At 55.0% G+C, this 18,328-nt stretch overlaps 1 protein-coding gene across 1 annotated transcript in view; it reads left to right on the top strand.

Moving 5' to 3' along the window:
- The window catches only part of JPH3 (junctophilin 3), a 48,509-nt gene that overhangs the window by 9,782 nt on the left and 20,399 nt on the right, over nt 1-18,328 (top strand). Inside the window, exon 2 of the mRNA XM_069026801.1 lies at nt 4,699-5,476. Within this exon, the coding sequence (XP_068882902.1) occupies nt 4,699-5,476 (778 nt within the window). The remainder of the gene's footprint in view (nt 1-4,698; nt 5,477-18,328) is intronic.

Genomic DNA, 18,328 nt, shown 5'->3' with positions numbered 1-18,328 from the left:
ATTCATGCTGCAGAACACAGAACTGGCCGTGTGGGTTTGGGAAAATCCTGAGACCAGCCATAAAGCTTCTCCTTAATGGTGTTCCTGGAGTGGGGCCAGAGGGCTCAGCAACTACAAAACACCAAATCTCGGGTGTGGGCAGAGGGGGAAAAGAAAATGACATCATTCCAACCCAAAAAATCCTGATTTTTTCCTCCTTCCAGCAACATGGACCAGGTTTATATCCAAGTGCATGATCCCACCTTAAGCCAGAGGAAGCCCCATGTGAGCAGCACAAAATCCTCCCTTGGGGTTTGTTCAAACTCCAGCTGCTCCTGAGGGAGCTCCTTGGGCTGTTTATTTGTGTGAAAGCCGGATTGCCCTGGGCATCACTGTGGGGTTTCACCATCTCTCCGTAAGCAGGAAAGGACTCCAGGTCCAGGAAATTCCTGAGTTTGGAACAGCAAACCATGGCTTGGTTGCCCCTCCCCAGGGAGAAGAAAGACCTTGTCTGCTAGAGGGAGCAGTGCTGGATCCCCACAGTGCCTGGATCCCAGAGGAATGAGCCAGAGCTGGAGATCGCTCCTCTCCTCCCCAGGAAGATCCCCAAAATCTCTTTGGAAATGAATGGAAAGATGTCGTTCTTCCTGCGATGCCTCTGATCCTCATGGAGAGCTTTGCAAACAGGAGCTTAATTAGCGTTCCCAAAAACCAGCTGAACTGCTGGAATGCCGCTGCCTTGTCCCTGTTTCCAGCAGGGAATATGGAGGTGCAGGGGCTGCACCCAGCCTGGAGCAGGGTCCTGATGAGCCCCCCTCGCTTTGCTGCAGGGTGCAAACCTGGGCCAGCCCCGATTTTGGGGATTTTGGCACTATGGGGCCACCAGGAGCTGCCCTGCAGACTCTCAGCTCTCTTCCCAGGATGGATTTTAGCCAAATGCTGAGGAAGTGCTGCTCCCTGTCACTGCTGGAGAATCAGGAGTGATGCTTCCCAGGCCAGGGACTTCCCGCTCTCTGCTCTCAGCCCCGCTGCCTCCGGCCAAGGATGGGGCTCTGCACGCTCCTCAAGGCAACTGCAATTCCTGCAGGACTTCTGGAAACAAGCCAGCCCTGCTCTAAGGGGAGTGAGCCACAAAACCCCCAAATTCAGGATTAGGAACACCAGTGAATATGTCCAACAGCATCGCCCCTTTTCTTCTCTCTGTGTTTCCATCCCATCTCTGTCCTTCCCAGGAGCCCATTCCCTTTCTTACACTTCATCTGTTATTTCTGAAGTAGGAATATTTTCTCCAATCCATCTTTTGGGATGACTCCAGTTGTATTTTCCTAGCCTCAGGTTGTGCCCTGTCCTTAGCTCTGCTCAGCATGGACATGGCCACTTCCTCACCCTTTATCCTGACTTTCCATGTCCAAGACTTTCTTCTCTCTCTTTGTCCTTTTTGCCTGGTGCAAAAGGACCGCACAGAAGTGGGATGGGTATTTGTGGCATCTCGGAGGCATCCATAGGAGTGCCCTGCATGGCTGAGGGAAGAGGTTGGGACATTTTCGTCCCCAGGGATTCTCCTCCATCACGGTGGCTTTGGCTCTTCTCTGGCTTGGGCAATACAATCAGTTTGTGGCCAGGATTGCCTTGGATTTCTCCCTGCTTCCTAACCCAATGGGAAGCACGTTCCCCTCCAGTGTTCCAGACCCTGTGAGGTGCTCAGAACCAAAATCCTTGGAATTCTCCATGCAGCACCTCAGCAGATCATTCTGTTCCACCAGAAGTGCTCATTCCATCACTCCCAGCCCCATCCTGGCGTCCCCACCATGTACATTCCCGCTGTACATTCCCTTTCCATCTCCCGAGCTCCAGAGCAGCTGCAGCCGGTCCATCCTGGCATGGGAAGGGGAATATTGTGAAATCCTGTTTCCTCTGCGGGGAGCAGGAGTCTCTGGGCTCCGTGTGAGATCAAGCTTTGTGCACATATCTGCAAATGTTGGGGCAGAGGTTAAGCTGAGCAGGGCTCGGGGAGGAGGTGGCAGCGTGTGATGCAGATCAAATGGCTCCGGAGCCTCCCGGTATCCATGGCCAAATCCTGGGATATCAAGGGGTTTAAAACATAATGAAGTCAGGGGAAGGAAGGAGCGCTGCTGAGCTGAGGAAGGACTGAGCTCCCTGACAGGAAGCTCTTTGATCTGCTGGTGGCCATGAAGGTGCCCAGATGTCTTGGTGGCTGACAGGGACATGAGCGCGGACTCTGAGGCAATCCCTAGGGATAATCCATGCTGCTGCCTCCTGCAGGGAAGCAACAACACCTAGGAAAGCAGAGCTGGGGGTTGGGAGCTGCTCCACGGTGCTGGGAGGGGACAAGCAGGACGGAGTGGCTGGAAAATCCACCCTGCCGAGGAGATGCCGAGGAGATGCAGAGACTGCTCCTGGCAGCTGTGCCATTCCGGGAGCAAGTCTGGAGGCCAGGCAGGGATGGCAGCGTCCTGGGCACCTCAGCCTGGCTGGGGACACACACAGGCTGCAGCCAGGACCTGCTGTGACCAATTTGCCGCCGGTGCTCCAGCCGGGCCGCGCCGTCACGCTCCAGCCCCGAATGCTTTGTTCTGCTCCCTGCCAGTCCCTCAGGTTTTCAGCACAGGGCTGTGATCCTTCCCACTGCTCCAGCTTCATCCAGGGAGCTTTTTCAGCTGCAGATTTGCCAGCAGATGAGGAGGTCGAGGGACCTGTGTGGGGTCAGGGATCGAGTCAAGGGATTCAGCCAAGGGAAAGGGAGATCAGGGCTTGGGTAGGGTGGGCTCTGGTGGATCTCATGCAGGACCTGTTTTCCCTGTGCCCTTGCCCACACTGGCATTTTTCCCTGAAACCCACTGAATCCATCTCTAGGGAAGCAGGAGGCTGAGCACGGTGTGAGGACATCCCAAGCCATCCTGGAGGCTCCTTTGCAGGAGAACTTGGGGCTCTGGGAGGAATCTCTGCCCCAGTTGCTCCATTGTCCTGCTGAGATGCTCTGGGATGGAGCCAGAAAGGGAAGAGAGGTGCTGCCAGGCCCCCAGGGAATGCAGGGACACCTTGGCAGCCTCTGCCCTGCCACAGCCACGATTCCAGGCACGGGGAGAGCCGTGGGTGCACGGCACTGGTTGTTCCCTGTTCTTGGGGACACCACAGAGGACAAGGCAGGCTCACTGCTCAAACCCCCCACAGGACCTGTCTGCTGTGTCCCCCGAGCTGCATCTCACAGGTTGTCCCCCATCCTTCTCCCTGCCCTGCCAGTGCCTGCCCTAATCCCACTGCCTGCCCTAATCCCAGTGCTAATCCAGTAAAGCCTCAGTAAATCCTGCCTACCCCTGCCTCTCCATGTCCCTTCTCCAGGGCAGTCTCTGTGGGATGTCCACCTTGGGACTGGCTTTTTTTGGGGTGCACCAAGCTGTCACCCAGATCATGTAACACCTTGGGGGTGTTGCTTGCATTGGAGGGCTGGGAAGGATGCCTAAATCCTGGGGGATTTGTGCAAAGCACTGGCAGCTAAAAGACAGCTGAAGCACCCCAAAATACACCCCAAGATGTGGGCCAGGTGCTGGTTTCACACTCTCAGGAAGCAGTTCCTGTGCTCAGCATGAGCTGCTCAAGCCCAGACACCTCTCCAGAGCTTCCTCTGAGCTCCAGAACTGGGCAGGGAAATTCCTAAGGGAGTCCTGGGGTAGGACTGGCTCGATTCACGCAGGGTGCACTATTTCAGCAGGTCTATTTTAAGACTCCCTTGGCGTGTGGGAGTGGGGCTGGCACAAAGGGAGGTCCCACTGCTGCGAGGTGCTGCCTATGCCCATCCCAGCTCTTCACATCCCAGAGCTGGGACTGGCCACAGCCTTCCAGCAGCTCCAGTGTCCGGCGAGGAGCCATCCTCAGGCTCCTCAGTCTGCCCCAGGAGGACTTAGGCGAGCAGTGAATCGCTGCATCTTGAGCAGGTCTGAAGAAGGTTAAGCCGACCTAAGAATAAAAACAAGCCCTGCGTTTCAACCAGCTGGGATAAGGTCTGGAATCGTGCCAAGCTCCGAGCTCCAGGAGGGGATGGGATTAGGAACCCCAAGCAGATTACCACCCACCCCCCATTTCGGTGCACAGGGTGGTTGTTGTGGTCCAGCAGTGCCCCCCGGGCTGGGTGGGTTCCTTGTCCCCCCATCCCCAGTGCTGCGGTGGAGCACTGTGTGTTTTTCGTGCCACCAACAACCAGTTAAGAAAGTCCAGGAAGTGCCCACGCAAATGTAGGAGCTCCAACAGGGGCACAATTCCAAGGGGAATATCCAAATGGATCTCTCCCCGTGAGGCCTTTATTTCTATGGAGCCGCTTCCTTCCCCAGCACAGCGGACGAAGGCACTGTGTGTATAAATAAATGTATTGTTATACATTATCCATCCACTGTGAGACTGCCAGCAGCACGGATGGCATCAGAATGTGCTCCTGGATAACCATTCCCCCATTCCACGCCCCTGCTCCCTTCCCTTTCAGCTTAGGGATTGATCTAAGGGGCAGTTCCTTGATTCCTTGGCTGGTTTCTAATATTCCCGTGCTGCAGCTGGACTGCAAGCCTGCAATCCAACCAGTTTTCCCTCCACAACGTGACGCTGCAATCCTCGTCCTGGAGATGGGACTGGGATTCCAGAGCTGCAAAGGGCTCCCAGAGGAGTTTGATACCATGACCCCCCCCATTTGCTTTTGTCTCCTCTCCGCAGGGACATACCAGGGCCAGTGGGTCGGGGGCATGCGCCAGGGTTACGGCGTCCGGCAGAGCGTTCCCTACGGCATGGCTGCGGTCATCAGGTCACCCCTGAGGACGTCCATCAACTCCCTGCGCAGCGAGCACACCAACGGCACGGCGCTGCACCCCGACGCCTCGCCCGCCGTGGCCGGCAGCCCGGCCGTGTCCCGCGGCGGCTTCGTCCTCATGGCCCACAGCGACGCCGAGATCCTCAAGAGCAAGAAGAAGGGCATCTTCCGGCGCTCGCTGCTGAGCGGGCTCAAGCTCCGCAAGTCCGAGTCCAAGAGCTCCTTGGCCAGCCAGCGGAGCAAGCAGAGCTCGTTTCGGAGCGAGGCCGGCATGAGCACGGTCAGCTCCACCGCCAGCGACATCAACTCCACCATCAGCCTGGGCGAGGGCGAGGCCGAGCTCTCGGTCATCGAAGACGACATCGACGCCACCACCACCGAGATCTACGTGGGCGAGTGGAAGAACGACAAGCGCTCGGGCTCGGGCGTGAGCCAGCGCTCGGACGGGCTCAAGTACGAGGGCGAGTGGGCCAACAACAAGCGCCACGGCTACGGCTGCATGACCTTCCCCGACGGCACCAAGGAGGAGGGCAAGTACAAGCAGAACATCCTGGTCAGCGGCAAGAGGAAGAACCTCATCCCGCTGCGCGCCAGCAAGATCCGGGAGAAGGTGGATCGGGCCGTGGAGGCGGCCGAGCGGGCGGCCACCATCGCCAAGCAGAAAGCGGAGATCGCGGCATCCAGGTAAGGGGGTTCCCGCCCGTCCTGAGGTCGTGTCTGAGCTGGGATCCTGCCCTGAGGACTTGGGATAAATGGGATAAGGGTTTTGTTGCAGCAGGGAAGCTGCTGGAGGAAAGCGACTCGTGGTGGGCATCTGCAGGTTGGTGCTACCTGGGGCCCACAGCAGGAGCAGCAGCCTTGGGCTTGCCCAAGCCTTGGGGTGCTGTTCAAAACGGGGTGGATCCAAGCCCAGTTGTCTCTCTGGTAATTCCCAGTAGGCTGGGGATGCACAATGTCCCCAAGTGAGGCAGGGCAGCCAGGCAGGGTCACCAGAGCGGGGCAGCCTGGGCAGGATGTGGTGGCACCATGGTGGGACTGCACATGTGGGGCTCACAGGCTGAGAGCTGTCACTTAGGGAATATTGGGTTATTCATCCCGTTTTCCCCTTCCCTCTTGGATAAGCAGGGTGATATCCTGAGCAGAAGAGCTCCTGAGGTGCTCTTTGCCCATACCCTCTGCCTGACTCATAGCCAAGAGAAACCATCCCAGGGCTGACCTGTGCTGCGAGGATTCCCAGTTATTTCCATTCCCAAAAGGGATGTGGAGAGGAAAACAAGTCAAATATGTGGCTGATGCCTAGGGAGGGTTTGCCCTGGCTGAGGCTCTGCTGGAAAACAGCAGATCTGGGTGCCCAGTAATGCCCCTTCTCCCTGCACAGGCTGCAGCCCTCTGGAACTGCGCAGAGATCCAGAGCTGGGATCTGATCTGGCTGAAAACCAGCAGGAGAGAAGGGGAAAATGAGCCATGTCTAATTTAGGTTGAAATAAGGTCCCAGCTCAAAGCAGGGCCAGCTCAAGCACCCTGTAGCTGGCTCCCAAAAAGTACCTGGAGCCCTGTGCCTTGCAGGAACCTCCCGGACCAGTGGCGAGGCGAGGAGGAAAAGCTCCTCTGGAGAATTCAGGGCTCTTTGTCTCACATTTTGGGATGGTTTATTAGAGCATGTCATTCCTTTCTGTTTTCTGAGCAAGAGCTATATTTAGCAGCCAGGAAAAAAGGGCTGGGGTTAAGGGAAAAACCCAGGTACCTCCTGAGCCTCCTGTGCTGGATTAATTGTTGGGTCTGGAATATTTGTATGCAGAGTCACACTTGAAATCTTTATCAGCACGTCTGCCAAGGGCTTATCTGCAATATGAATGAGCCTCCTGGGCCTGCTTGGGGAGCACATTTGGGTTTGATGATGTTTTCGAGCTGATGGTTGGAAAAAATGAAAAATCCCACTAGAATGCCAGGTAGGAAACAGACTGCAGAGGAGTGGGAAGACCAGATCTTTCCCTGTTATCTGGGGATGGGTGGGAATACCTCGAAAGATTGGAATCCTGGAAGTGTGGAGCTCTAGGATGCTGTGGGATGGATGCTGGAAGAGTGGAGCTCCAGTCTGCTGGGTTTGAGAACCTGAGCATCCTCCGTCCCCAAGGGGTAATGATCCTGGAACACCATGAGAGTGGGATTGGACAAGATGCTTAGTGAGCTCTTGGCATATAATATTCCACCTCTAATTATGGGAGAGAAGGAAAATATCGAGTCAGGAATGCCAGGTGTGAACACCTCCCTGCCCTGCACTGACTGGGTGGTCCTGGGCTCTGCTGGAGAGCAGCAGGGAGGGGGGAGGGTGGAGGATGGAGATGGATAGGATTAGGCTGGTCCAGGGACAGGCTCATCCCTGGAAGTGTCCGAGGCCAGGCTGGACAGGGCTTGGAGCAGCCTGGGATAGTGGGAGGTGTCCCTGCCCATGGCAGGGGGTGGGACTGGATGAGCTTTAAGGTCCCTTCCAACCCGAATCATAAAATCACAGAACCCCAGACTGGTTTGGGTGGGGATTTCCCACTCCTAACCTGGCCCTGGACACTTCCAGAGATGGGGCAGCCACAGCTTCTCTGGGCAACCTATGCCAGGGCCTCCCCACCCTCACAGGAAGGATTCCTTCCCAATATTCCCATGTAAATCTCTGCTCTTTTACCTTAAACCGCTTTGTCTGAAACCTCCAATCCCTCAGCTCAAGCTCTCCCGCCTTGCAAGGGTTTTGGCAGAGTCCCTGAGCCCGCAGAACCAGAGCAGAGCAAGGTTTTACATCCTAGATCCAGCTAGAAAAGCTTTCTTATTAATCTTAGTCTGATTAATTTTAAAGCCTCCTAATGAAGGAACTCTCCCCTGCAGTGCCCACACCAAACTGCATCATCCAAATACCACCAAATAAAACTGGGGAGAATCCTGCTGCCCATTCCTGAGGTTTTGGGGCTCAGGGGTGGAATATTCCCCTTCTAATGCCAACATAAATTCCGATTTCCCAGCACCCAGGGGTTTTACACAGCCCTGGTGTGGCTGTGCATGTGTGTGTGTGTGTGTGTGTGTATTCCTTTCTGTCTGATCATCCTGAGTTCACTCTGCAGCCTTTCCCTTGGTGGGGGAAAAAAAAAAAATATGTGCCCACCCACGGCTTTCATTAAATTTGTAAGAATTCAGTATTTTTGAAAACTCTGCCGCTCTGTCAGATCTGGTTGGAATTGGCCAACACGCTCAAAAGTTATTAGTGTGGGAGTGATGGCATATAGATACATAAACAGCACAATCACAGGAGTGAGCCCCGTTTCCTGAGGGAAGTAGGCTAAAAGCACAGTGTGCTGGAGACAAGTAAATTGCTTTCCTAAAGTTGTTGGAGTCTGGATAGAGCACGGTGATATCTGCTTGTTTAAGGAGTTTCTTTTAGGGTCGAGAGGAGTTTCTCCTAAATTTTCTTTGCTGTAATTAAAAGGGGAGAACGCTTTATTCGCTCTGATTCGCTGGAGTTGTTCAGGGGAAGGCAAACGGGGAGGAGGGATGTGAAAGAGAGCTGAGGAACTCCTGTTGATAGCAGCTGGCCCATCCCTGGAAGTGTTCAAGGCCAGGAGAAAGTCTGGAGCAACCTGGGATAGGGAAGGTGTCCCTGCCCACGGCAGGGGTGGCACTGGATGGGCTTTGAGGTCTCTTCCCACCCAAATCATTCCTTGATTCCATGATCAGTTTTCAGAGGGAGACAAGGAGGGAACTCTTTTCCAGCCAGTTTAAAATGGATGTTCAGAGTGTTCTCTCAGTGCTCTGGGATCCTTCATTCCCTCTCAAATCAGCCAAGAGCCACCACTCCTTCTGCTGCCACCCTGGAAGGACAAAGGATGTACTGGACACAGACTCCCATCTCATTAGTGCTAATTGATACCTCAGGCAAATTATCTGTAGGCACTGGTGTGTCATGATCCACTAAAATATAATATCCAGGCAACAAAAGTGGTGGGCCAGGAAGCTCATCCCAGCCCCTGGATTTTGGCACAGCCACCTGCTGTGGGGGATGGATGCACAGGGAATGGCAGGGGGGAGCTCAGGGCCAACTCCAGCTCTCCAGCATGGGTGATGGGAGTTTTAAAGCAAAGCAGGCAGACCCTAAATCTCTCCAGGGTTTCCTCCTGCTTCCACAGTTCAAGGGTTTGTAATTAGCAGCTGGGCTGGCTATGAGAGGAGGGACCATCACTGGTGTTGGGGATGAGTCCCAGGGATGGTGGCATGTGGCAAACACTCCGCTCCTCTCCAGCACAAGCTTCGTGGGAGTCTGCTGTCCAGCACCTTAAATAAGAATTCCTGGGAGCAGCCAGTACGCTGGCTCCCAGAGGGAATGCTGCTCCCAGGTCAGTCCTAAGTAATGCTCTTCCTGGCATAATTATAGCCAAGCCTTGCACCAACCAGGAGAAAAATATAATTAAAGCTCCACGGTCTCAGGAGGAGCTGGGCTGCAAATTAGCTCAGTGTCATTCAAATTCAGAGAGGGAAACTGGAGGAAAATAGGAGCAGGAAGCAAATAAAGACAACCTGGCAGCAAGGAGGGGAGAAGGGGAATGTTTGGACTCAGCCTGGATGCTCCCTCAGGATGCTGCAGCGAGGGCGAAGCATCGGCAGCGGCTGACGTCGGACAGGGAGCAGGCAGGCAGGAAAAGCCCCTGAGAGCTGAGCAGCAAAGTGCAGGAGGTTCTTAGAGCCAAACAGGTATTTTCTCGAGAAAAATGGAAACGCAGCCTGGGCAAAACCCAGAGAAAAGCAAAGCTGCTGCAGGCGCATACCGGAGCGCTGCGAGTGGCGGTAATGTCCCCACCGGCGCTCCCTGGCCCCGGTAATGCTGCTGCTTAATGCTCTGCCAGGCCTGAGCCTGCAGCTCTGCCATTGTCTGGGCTGCCTTTGATTTTGGGTTGCTGCTGCTTTTCGGGTGCCTGGGGGGACCCCGCATTAGTCTCGCCCTAATCCCGCCTTGTGCTGCCTGAGGGACTCCTGATGCGGATGGAGAGGGACGAGGAGGAGGGGTGGGGGTTAAGGGCCCCAAAAGGGTTTTGTGTCCCCTTCCTCAGGTCAAGATAGCAGGGACAAACAAAGCCAGGATGGGGCAGAGCTGAACTGGCTGCAGGAATGGGGCTGGGCTGATGCCCAGGTGGGCAGGGTCTCCCACCAGCTCCTCTCTGGGAAGCTCTGAGCCCAGATTCCTCTGCTTATGGCCCCTTGGAGAAGTGCTGCTGTTCCCTGCTGAGGCCCTTGCAGCCAGCTGGTGCTCGGGATTTTCAGGAGTCACCTCAGCCCATGAGCTAGGCACTGATGGGGTCACCGAGGGCATCACCGGGTCTCGTGTAGGGTGAATTGCTCCCTCCATCCTTTCCCGGCCTCTCCATCCTTTCCTTAAGGGACACAAAGAGACAGGGAGGAAAACACGGAGGGGATGGATGGGGGTGACTCAAAGGCTGAGAGCAGCTGGAGCAGGAGGTGATTCTCTTCACAGCACTGTCTCCTTGTTCCCTCCAGCCCTCTCTCCCCCAGACATTCCCTGTGCAGTCCAAAGGGAGCAAAGCCTGGGCTGGCAGCCCCCAACAGGCTCTGCTGCTGACGGAGCTGAGCATTCCCTCCTTCCCTGCCACTTCCCCGCCGCCTCCCTCCCTGCTCCTGCCCATGCTGGCAAGGGTCAGGGGATAAGATTAGGATCAGCTGTTGTTCCTGCTGGCGGTGTGTCCCTGTCAGCCGGGGTGACAAGGGCACCTCTGACTCACGGCGGGCACATTTCCACCTCCAGCCCAGGCCACCCAAGGACCAGCCATCCCGGAGCGTTCCATCCCTGCCCGTGGCCGGCTCCTGCGGGATGTGATGCCGGCACCGTGACTGTTTACGTGCTCCTGCAATGCCAATTTAATAACTTCCTGCTCAGACGGGATTTGCAGCCTTAAGCCCTTTTGTGGCCGTGTCAAAAGTCAGGAGCGGCCTCTGGGCTTGCACAGGGCCAGCTCAGTGTGTCCCCAACAGCCACCCCACCACGGGGTGTGTCCATCCACGGGCATGGGTAGGCTGGAAAATGAAGTGCCTTTTGTAGGAATGAAGCTTTGCCAGGAAAAACCTCAGCAGGGTCTTTTGTGTCTTCTGGGAGAGCAGCTCAGCTCAGTGGGGTTTTGGTTTTTATTGCACTCCCATCCCTCACCCACCACTACTGAACCCAACTTGGCCATTCCCACCCCCTTCCTTCTCCGTTGAGCTAAATATGAGCCAAAACACCCCCTATCCATGGCCCAGGTGTGTGACAAACATTCCTATAAGCATTCCCAACTTTGCTGGGCTGTGCAGAGACGGCACAGGCAGAGCAGAGATTCCCAGCCCTTGGATTCAGCGTTGTCCCAGCTGCCTCTGTCCTGCTCCCCGTGATGGACAGGGAAGATCTCCCAAATCCGTGTGGTTTGTGTCGTGGCAGACCCGCAGCAAAGCGCAGCTGGAAGGGATGGTTCTGCCAGAGAATGGAGCAGGAAAAGGGATTTGGGATGCAGGAGGAAACAGCCGGTGGCAGAGCCGGGATGGGAGAGCGGTGCCGGAGCGCGGTGCCAGCAGCGCCTGCTCCGCGGTCACCTGTGCAGGGACAGCAGATGGAAAAGGACAGGGAGGGGTGGCACTGGCTGGCAGCGAGGCGGGGAGGACGGGAGGTGATTCACTCCTGGCAGGCACCGCTTCCATGGGAAGGGGCTGCCCCGGAGCGCTGGGCAGGAGGCGAGGGCAGTGCGGCGCAAAGGGAGGCTGCCTGCTCCTCTTATTGAGTCTTTTCCTTGCTGCTTTTCCTTCCCCCCGAGTTTGGGATGCCGGGAACTGCAGGGAATGGGCTGGAGTATCGCAGCCTCTCCAAGCTCTTGCACTTGGTTTGAAAAGCCCCACGCAATGAGGTTTCTGTCACCTCCTCCCCACAGGACAAATGACAAGCTGTCCTGACTTCCTAATCCAGGAAATTAAAGGATTTGACCGTAGACCCTGCTAAGCAAATTTCCCCCCTGAAAATCCCAGGGGGATTTAACCCATGGATCCGACCGATTATCCCTTTGAAGTTGTGACTAAGAAAGTCCCAATTCTCCAGGGTGCTGAACACCCTAAAATCCCATGGTGGCCGTGTCTGGTGCTCAGCCCCGCATCCAGTGGGACCTACTTTTCAATTTTAGCCCATCTCCAACCCCCCTTTTCCATGGAGGGCAGCTTCCCTTTGCCACAGCTCGCTTCCAGCCGGGACAGCAGAGCCCCACTGCCACCACATCCCGAATCGGCCCCATCCTGTCCCTGTGTGTCACCCTCCAGGGAGCAAAACACAGATGTTTTCCCTTCCCAAGCATCCTGGTGATCCAAACACAGCTTTCCATCCCTCAGACCCTGTCACATCACCCAGAAAAGCAGCCTCTCTCCTACCTCACAGGGCTGGAGGCGGTGGAGGGTCCTGGAGGGCGAGGATGGACATCAACCCTCTCTCCTCCAGCAGCTGGAGAGCATCCAACGGTGCCCCCGAGGCCATTCCAACTCCTTGGCTTGGCCCGAGGCCAGGCTGGGCTGGAAATAAAATTTTAAGTTCAGTTCAATGAGAATTTGCTCTATTCTGGATGAGGTTTTTGTGCTGATTGCTCAGAACTGGGGCGGATTTTGCTGTTGGGTTAAAACAGAGGAAGTTCGTGGATCTTCCCTCTCCATCACCAGGGGAAAGGGAGGGACAACATTTCACTGCCTCTTTCCGACTTTTGTGCCTCCATCAGCAGGGAAAAAAAAAATTGCCTGGAAAGTTCAGTTGCCAAAAGTCTGTTTTGCTTGAGGTGACCAAAACTTGAGAAGCTGCCAAAGAGTTTCGGCCAAAACCCGAAGGGGGCAAAGGGTCAGGGAAGGAAAAAAGACTTTTCCTTGTGGTTCTGGTGTGGTTTGTTTTGGAATTTGGTTTAACTCCTTCTTTTTAGATGGAGTTTCGGAAGGAGTTTTCAGTTTCATCCAAATGAAGCTGAAATTCAACAGCCAGCTCAGCTTTGCTTTGCTGTCAGCACCCCCCCTCACCTAGAGTTTTTTGCCTGAACTCCCCAAATTCTCTTCTTCTGAGCCCTTTTCCCTTGGCTGTAGGAAAAAAAGCCTCTAATGATTCCCAAGGGGCTGCGGTGTGCTGGTGGCTCCTCAGAGGGATTTGAGGGATTCCCTGGAGGCAGAGCAGAGGCTCCCTCAGCTCCCTTGGCCTGGTTGAGCTCCTGTCCCCGTGCTGCATTTGGCACCTTTGGCTTTGAGAGTCCTATCCCTCCTCCATCCTGTGGGACCATCAGCCCAGCCAGGAGGAATGGGATGTTTTGGGAGCCTCCTGGTGATGGAGGCCAGGGTGGGATGCTGATGGTCCACTGGATCCTCTACATTTTGTCCCTCAGCCTGGGGCAGGAGGAAGTGCCCAGTGTCCACCTGGAGCCAGGCGTTTTCTGACAGCCTCCATCCATCCATCCCTCCCTCCCTCCCTCCCTCCCTCCCTCCCTCCCTCCCTCCCTCCCTCCCTCCCTCCCTCCATCCATCCATCCATCCCACAAAGGTCATTCCAAATTTGTGGCTGGGCTGGGAGCAATCCTGGAATCACAGAATGGTTTTTTGGGGATTGGGAAGGACCTTAAAGCTCATCCCAAGCTCATCATTCCAACCCCGCTGCCGTGGCCATGCCAGGACTGTGTGTTCCCGCCCCTCTCCTTGATGACTCCATGCAGATGGATCATATCCCATCAAACCACCTATCCAGACCCACCCCCAAGCTTCCTCCCAATCCCTGGAATTCCCAGGCCTCGGGAGCAGCGCTGGGCTCGTGAGGGTCCCGTGGTGCCGCCTCTGGAGCCGGCCCTGCCCGGACACAGTGCCCGGAATGCGGGATCAGCCCGGGCAGCAGCGTGTCCAGCCAAGGCCAGCACTGCCCACGGCCAGGCTGAGCTACGGCTGCTCCAGGAGCTGGGCTTGGCCTGCTGTGCATTCCAAAATCTCTTTCCGACTGCAGCATCCATGGAGGGCTCTCCTGCTCTTCCATTCCTGCCTTAATCCAGCCTGGAGAAGCTGCAGTGTGTGGATGATCCAGCGCTGCTGCCCGGCTTCCTGGGAGGTTTTGTGCCTTTGCTTGCTTTTCCTTGGGTTTTTTATTTCCTTTATTTATTTTGTTTTGCTTTTCCAAGGATTTTTAGGGATCTCTTCCAACCTGTTTTGCCTCCCGCCTGGAAGTGGCGGGCTGGTTTGGAATGAGCTGGTTCTGCCCGGGGTTACAGGGATGTTTGCTGTGCCTTCGGGATGGGAGGGCTGGCAGGGGATGGAGAGGGGGCGCAGCCTTTCCCACTCCCGCTGTGTGCGTTTCCCATGATCGACATGGCAATGATCCAGCAAAATCATGGAAACCTGCCCTATCCAAAGCACCCCAGCTGGAAAGCAGGAACATCCCCCCTGCTCACTCCTTTCCCTTCCCTGAGTGAGCTCTTCCCAAATCCTGCTCTGAGTGGCTTCCCACAGGTTTTGCAGCCCTTTCCAGAAGGTAACAATGCTCAGAGCAGCTCTGCAATTGTCTCCTGCCTTCCCCTGTTTATAGGAAAAGGGGAAAATCCATCCCTGGAGCTGGAGTTTGCTCTTCCCTCCGTGTCTGATTTAAGAGAGGGAATTTCCCGGAGCTTGGCTTCATCCTGGGAGTAAATCCCTGTCCCAGCACTGCCCATTTTGAGTGACAAGCGACCACTCTGGAGAGAGGCCAAACCTCAGGTGGGACAGTGGCCTCAAAGCCACCCTTTCCCAAGGCAAATCCCAGTGTTTTGCACCGGGATGGGCAGGTTCTGCCTGGCTGTGCCATTCACCTGCCTCCTGCAGAGCTCCATTCCCAGTGACAGATGGCCGGGGATGAGCTCCCTCTGCAGATGTTGATTTTCTGGCCAGCTGTAAATAACATCCAGGGCATCATCTCGATGCAAAGCCCATCAGCTCTGCCCTTGCTGGGGGGCACGAAGTTAAGAGGAAGGAATCTCACCAGGAGGGAAATGCAGGAATCTGCCTGGCCCTGCTTATTCCATGTTTTCCTTGGCCAGAGAGATGCTGGGATCATCCTGGCTGATGGTGCCAGATGTGCCTCTGGGTACCAGCTCCACCTGGCCCAGCCTTTTCAAGTCGACAGTTGGATTTTCTTGGCATTTTTTGTTCAGCAAAAACAGGGATAAAATAAGGAAATCCAAGCACCTTTTTGGGATGGTGGGAATAAGGTGAGCTGGAGACAATCCTGGCATTTGATGCTCTCACCTTTCTCCACTGGGAATGACCCAGCTCAGGGATGTGGTTTGAGCTGTTTCTCCCAGAAACATCCCTGTCCCCCAAGCCACCTAGATTTCACATCTTTCCATGTTGTGAATTCAGTTCTCCAGCAAAACTCCTTTTGGCCACTCCAAGGCAAGGCACAGGACCCAAGGACAGAGCCTGGGATACTTTTTTCCTGCTTACTTGGATTAAAAAAATGGAACTTCAGTGTAAAATGGCAAAAGATTCCTTGGTGAATTTGTAAATCCAAAAATATAAAGGTAGGGAAGGCCCTGGCACAGGTGCCTGGAGCAATGAGCTAAATGGGAACTGGCTCCAGCCCTATCTCCATGAATTTGGGAGACCTCGTGCATTCCATGTCCCAGCTGGGCCACGGGCACCTGCTCCCCACCAGCTCTCCCAGCTGCCTTGGGAATGATTTCCCCCCGGAACGTGACAGGGAAACTTGGATTTGCCCTTTTGACCACCACATTTTCCATGCTTCTCTGTAATTTGCTTTCTTGGGCAGCAACAAACACATTGAGGGGGTTTTATTCCCAGAATTAAACGGTTTGAGTATTTTTTTTTCCTTAATTCTCTTGAAATGTGCCTTCCAGAGCCTTTTTTTTCGGAGTGTGCCACCACCATTCCCTCTGTCCCGTGCCATCCCAGCCTTTCCCAACCTCCCCTCCCGCTGGTGGGAGCTTTCCTGCTCCTCCTGCCGGTGCTCAGGGGTGATCCATCCATCCTCCCATCCCAAAATCTCCATCTGGAGCCGGGAAGTCTGGCTCTCTCTTTGCTATGCACAGCACCTGCTCCGTGTCTGGCTGCTCAGAGCCCGAGCAGCCGTTCGGGGCTGCATTACGTCATGTCAGAGGTCACATTAAGCAGCTTTTTCCCCTTGATTAAGAATTCCAGCGATGGAGGGGGGACAGAGGGAAAAGCAGACGGAGGGAGCGGGCTGGGAAAAATGCCTGAGCGGAGCAGGTAAATGGGAATTTATCCACAGACAGCTAATTGGTGCGTCTAATATTCCACCCCCTGAGGACCCGCGCGGTGTTGCTGCCTGCACAAATCACTCACGGCGAGCCTGGTGCAATAACAAGGGAGCCGGGAGAGATGTGGGAAGAGCCAGGCTGGAATTAGGAGCGGGTTTTATCGGGGCAATAAACGCCAGATAGGGAAAATAACAAACAGGTTGTTAATTGCTGCCATCTCCCCGTTCCCTCAGGGCGATGTCTAGACAGAGGCTGGCTCCAGGCTGTGCTTATCCCGAGCCTCTGGAGAGGAGCTGGATGCGGGATGCGGTGCCCGGCGGAGCTCCTGGAATGGGGAAGGGAGGCAGGATGGGCACTGCAGCTGTGCCCTAAATCAGAGAGGCTCCCGCAGAGGTGGGAAGCAGACAGTCTGCAGTGGTTATTAATAATTCAGTCCCAATTTGTCCCATCTAGGAGAGCACGAAGCCCAGCCAAGCCTCCCCTCCTGGCTGCCCGGAGCAGGCAGAGCCTCCCGGGGCTGTTGCAGCGATCGATCCCACGCTGGCAGGGATCTGGGAGCTGGGATGGCCTGTCCTGCCCCACCCCGGAGCGATCCCATATTCCTGGGAGAGCGCTACATCAGCGTCCCCCTCTCGCAGGGCTCCGGGGTTGGTGACCGGCATCGATCACCGGGGGACCGGTGCTTCGTGTTCCTTGGTGGATGCATTCAGGGCTGGATCCTGCTCCCGCTGTGCCAGAGGGATTGGAAAACAACCCCTGTGGAGCCCACACAGCCCAGGGATTCACGCTGGGGAGGCTGGACTGAAAATCTTCTCCTCACCTGATCCAGCCTCATGCCAGCCTGGGTTTTCCACATGGGGAGGCTGGACTAAAATTCTCCTTTTCCTCCTTCATCCAGCCATCCCTTCTCAGGACAAGGTGCATCCCAAGGCTTTCCTGACCCCGGGGTTTGGATGAGTGAGTCTTAAACGCCCTGCAAATGCTCTCTCTGAATTTTTCCTGAAGTATTTCCTTGCAGCTGGCGTGCGTTTTAATTGAATTTTGCCATTTGAAAAATACATGAAGCTCTTGTAATGGAGGGAGAGAAAACGTTCCCTCCTATAGGAAGATAAAGATGCATTTAAAGAGGAAAAAAACCAACCCCAAAGCTGCCTGATGAGGTATTGACCTGGAGACAAAGTGAATCCGATGGAGCCAGCCCGGCCCCTCAGGAAAACTTGAGGCTGTTCATTAGGGATGAGCTCACTGCCAGCTTAACTCCATCCTCACCACTCCCGGTGAAACCTGTGGTAAATGTGCCAATTTCCAGCTTTTCCATGAAAATAGGGGTACTTTTATGGGGTGGAAAGGGGTTTTTTGGGACTTGGTGCAGCCTTGTGGTGCTCCTGTTGGAGTTGGGATTCCAGGAGAGCTCTGGCTATGGGGTGGAGGAGGGCTGAGCGTCTCCATCCCTGCACAGGGTCCCTGCAGGAATTTCCTACTTCCCTATCAGGGGGTCCCTCAGCCAGGCTTTGAGTTCAGGGGGGTGTCAGGGAAGTGAGAAATTTCCTTGGAAAAGACCAGCCAGAGCTGCCATGTGAATTTCGGGAAACAGGCCTTCCTTCCCAGAAACCTCACCCACAGGATGCTTTTTAACATTCCCAATAGCGTGGATTCCTCCCTGTGTTCAGCATGGAGTACCTTGTGACCCCAAACACAAGTTTGCTCAGAGTCTGCTGCCTGGTTTCTGTTGGAATGTGTTTTCCTTACAAAAGCGCTGGAAAAATAGGAATAAGGATAGCAAATCCCTCCCCTGGATGGATTCAAACAATGGATGGAGAAGGACACACCGGCGATCCGGGTTTCTCCTGGCTCCAGGTGCTATCCTGGCAATTCCAGGTGTCACATTTACAGCTCAGAAAGCTTTCTGGGCTTCTGTAAACTTGCTCTAATTTCCAGCCTAATTTTAAAGCACTTTGTCCCACTTGCTCCCCTGCCAAAGCGTTCCTGGAGCCAAAACACCTCTCAAGCCTCACCTGGTTTGAATTTTGCTTCCTTCCTTCCTGAACCCCTGAGGATTTTGCTGGGAGTTCACCCCTTTTTGGCTAAACCAGCCCCCAGCTTTGGGTTTGCAGCAGAACCCTTGGATCCACTCCTCGCTCACTCCAAGCCATCCCAGAGTTGCTGTCGGAATTCCTAAAAAGCCAAGTTCTTTCTTGCAAATCAGTTGATTCCAGCTTCTTATAGATTAGCTGGAGCTGATAAACTTGGCATT

The sequence above is a fragment of the Aphelocoma coerulescens genome, chromosome 11 (assembly GCF_041296385.1).
Source record: "Aphelocoma coerulescens isolate FSJ_1873_10779 chromosome 11, UR_Acoe_1.0, whole genome shotgun sequence".
Lineage (NCBI taxonomy): Eukaryota > Metazoa > Chordata > Aves > Passeriformes > Corvidae > Aphelocoma > Aphelocoma coerulescens.
The sequence above is the reverse complement of the archived record's forward strand: the minus strand, read 5'-3'. Positions and strand labels throughout refer to the sequence as shown.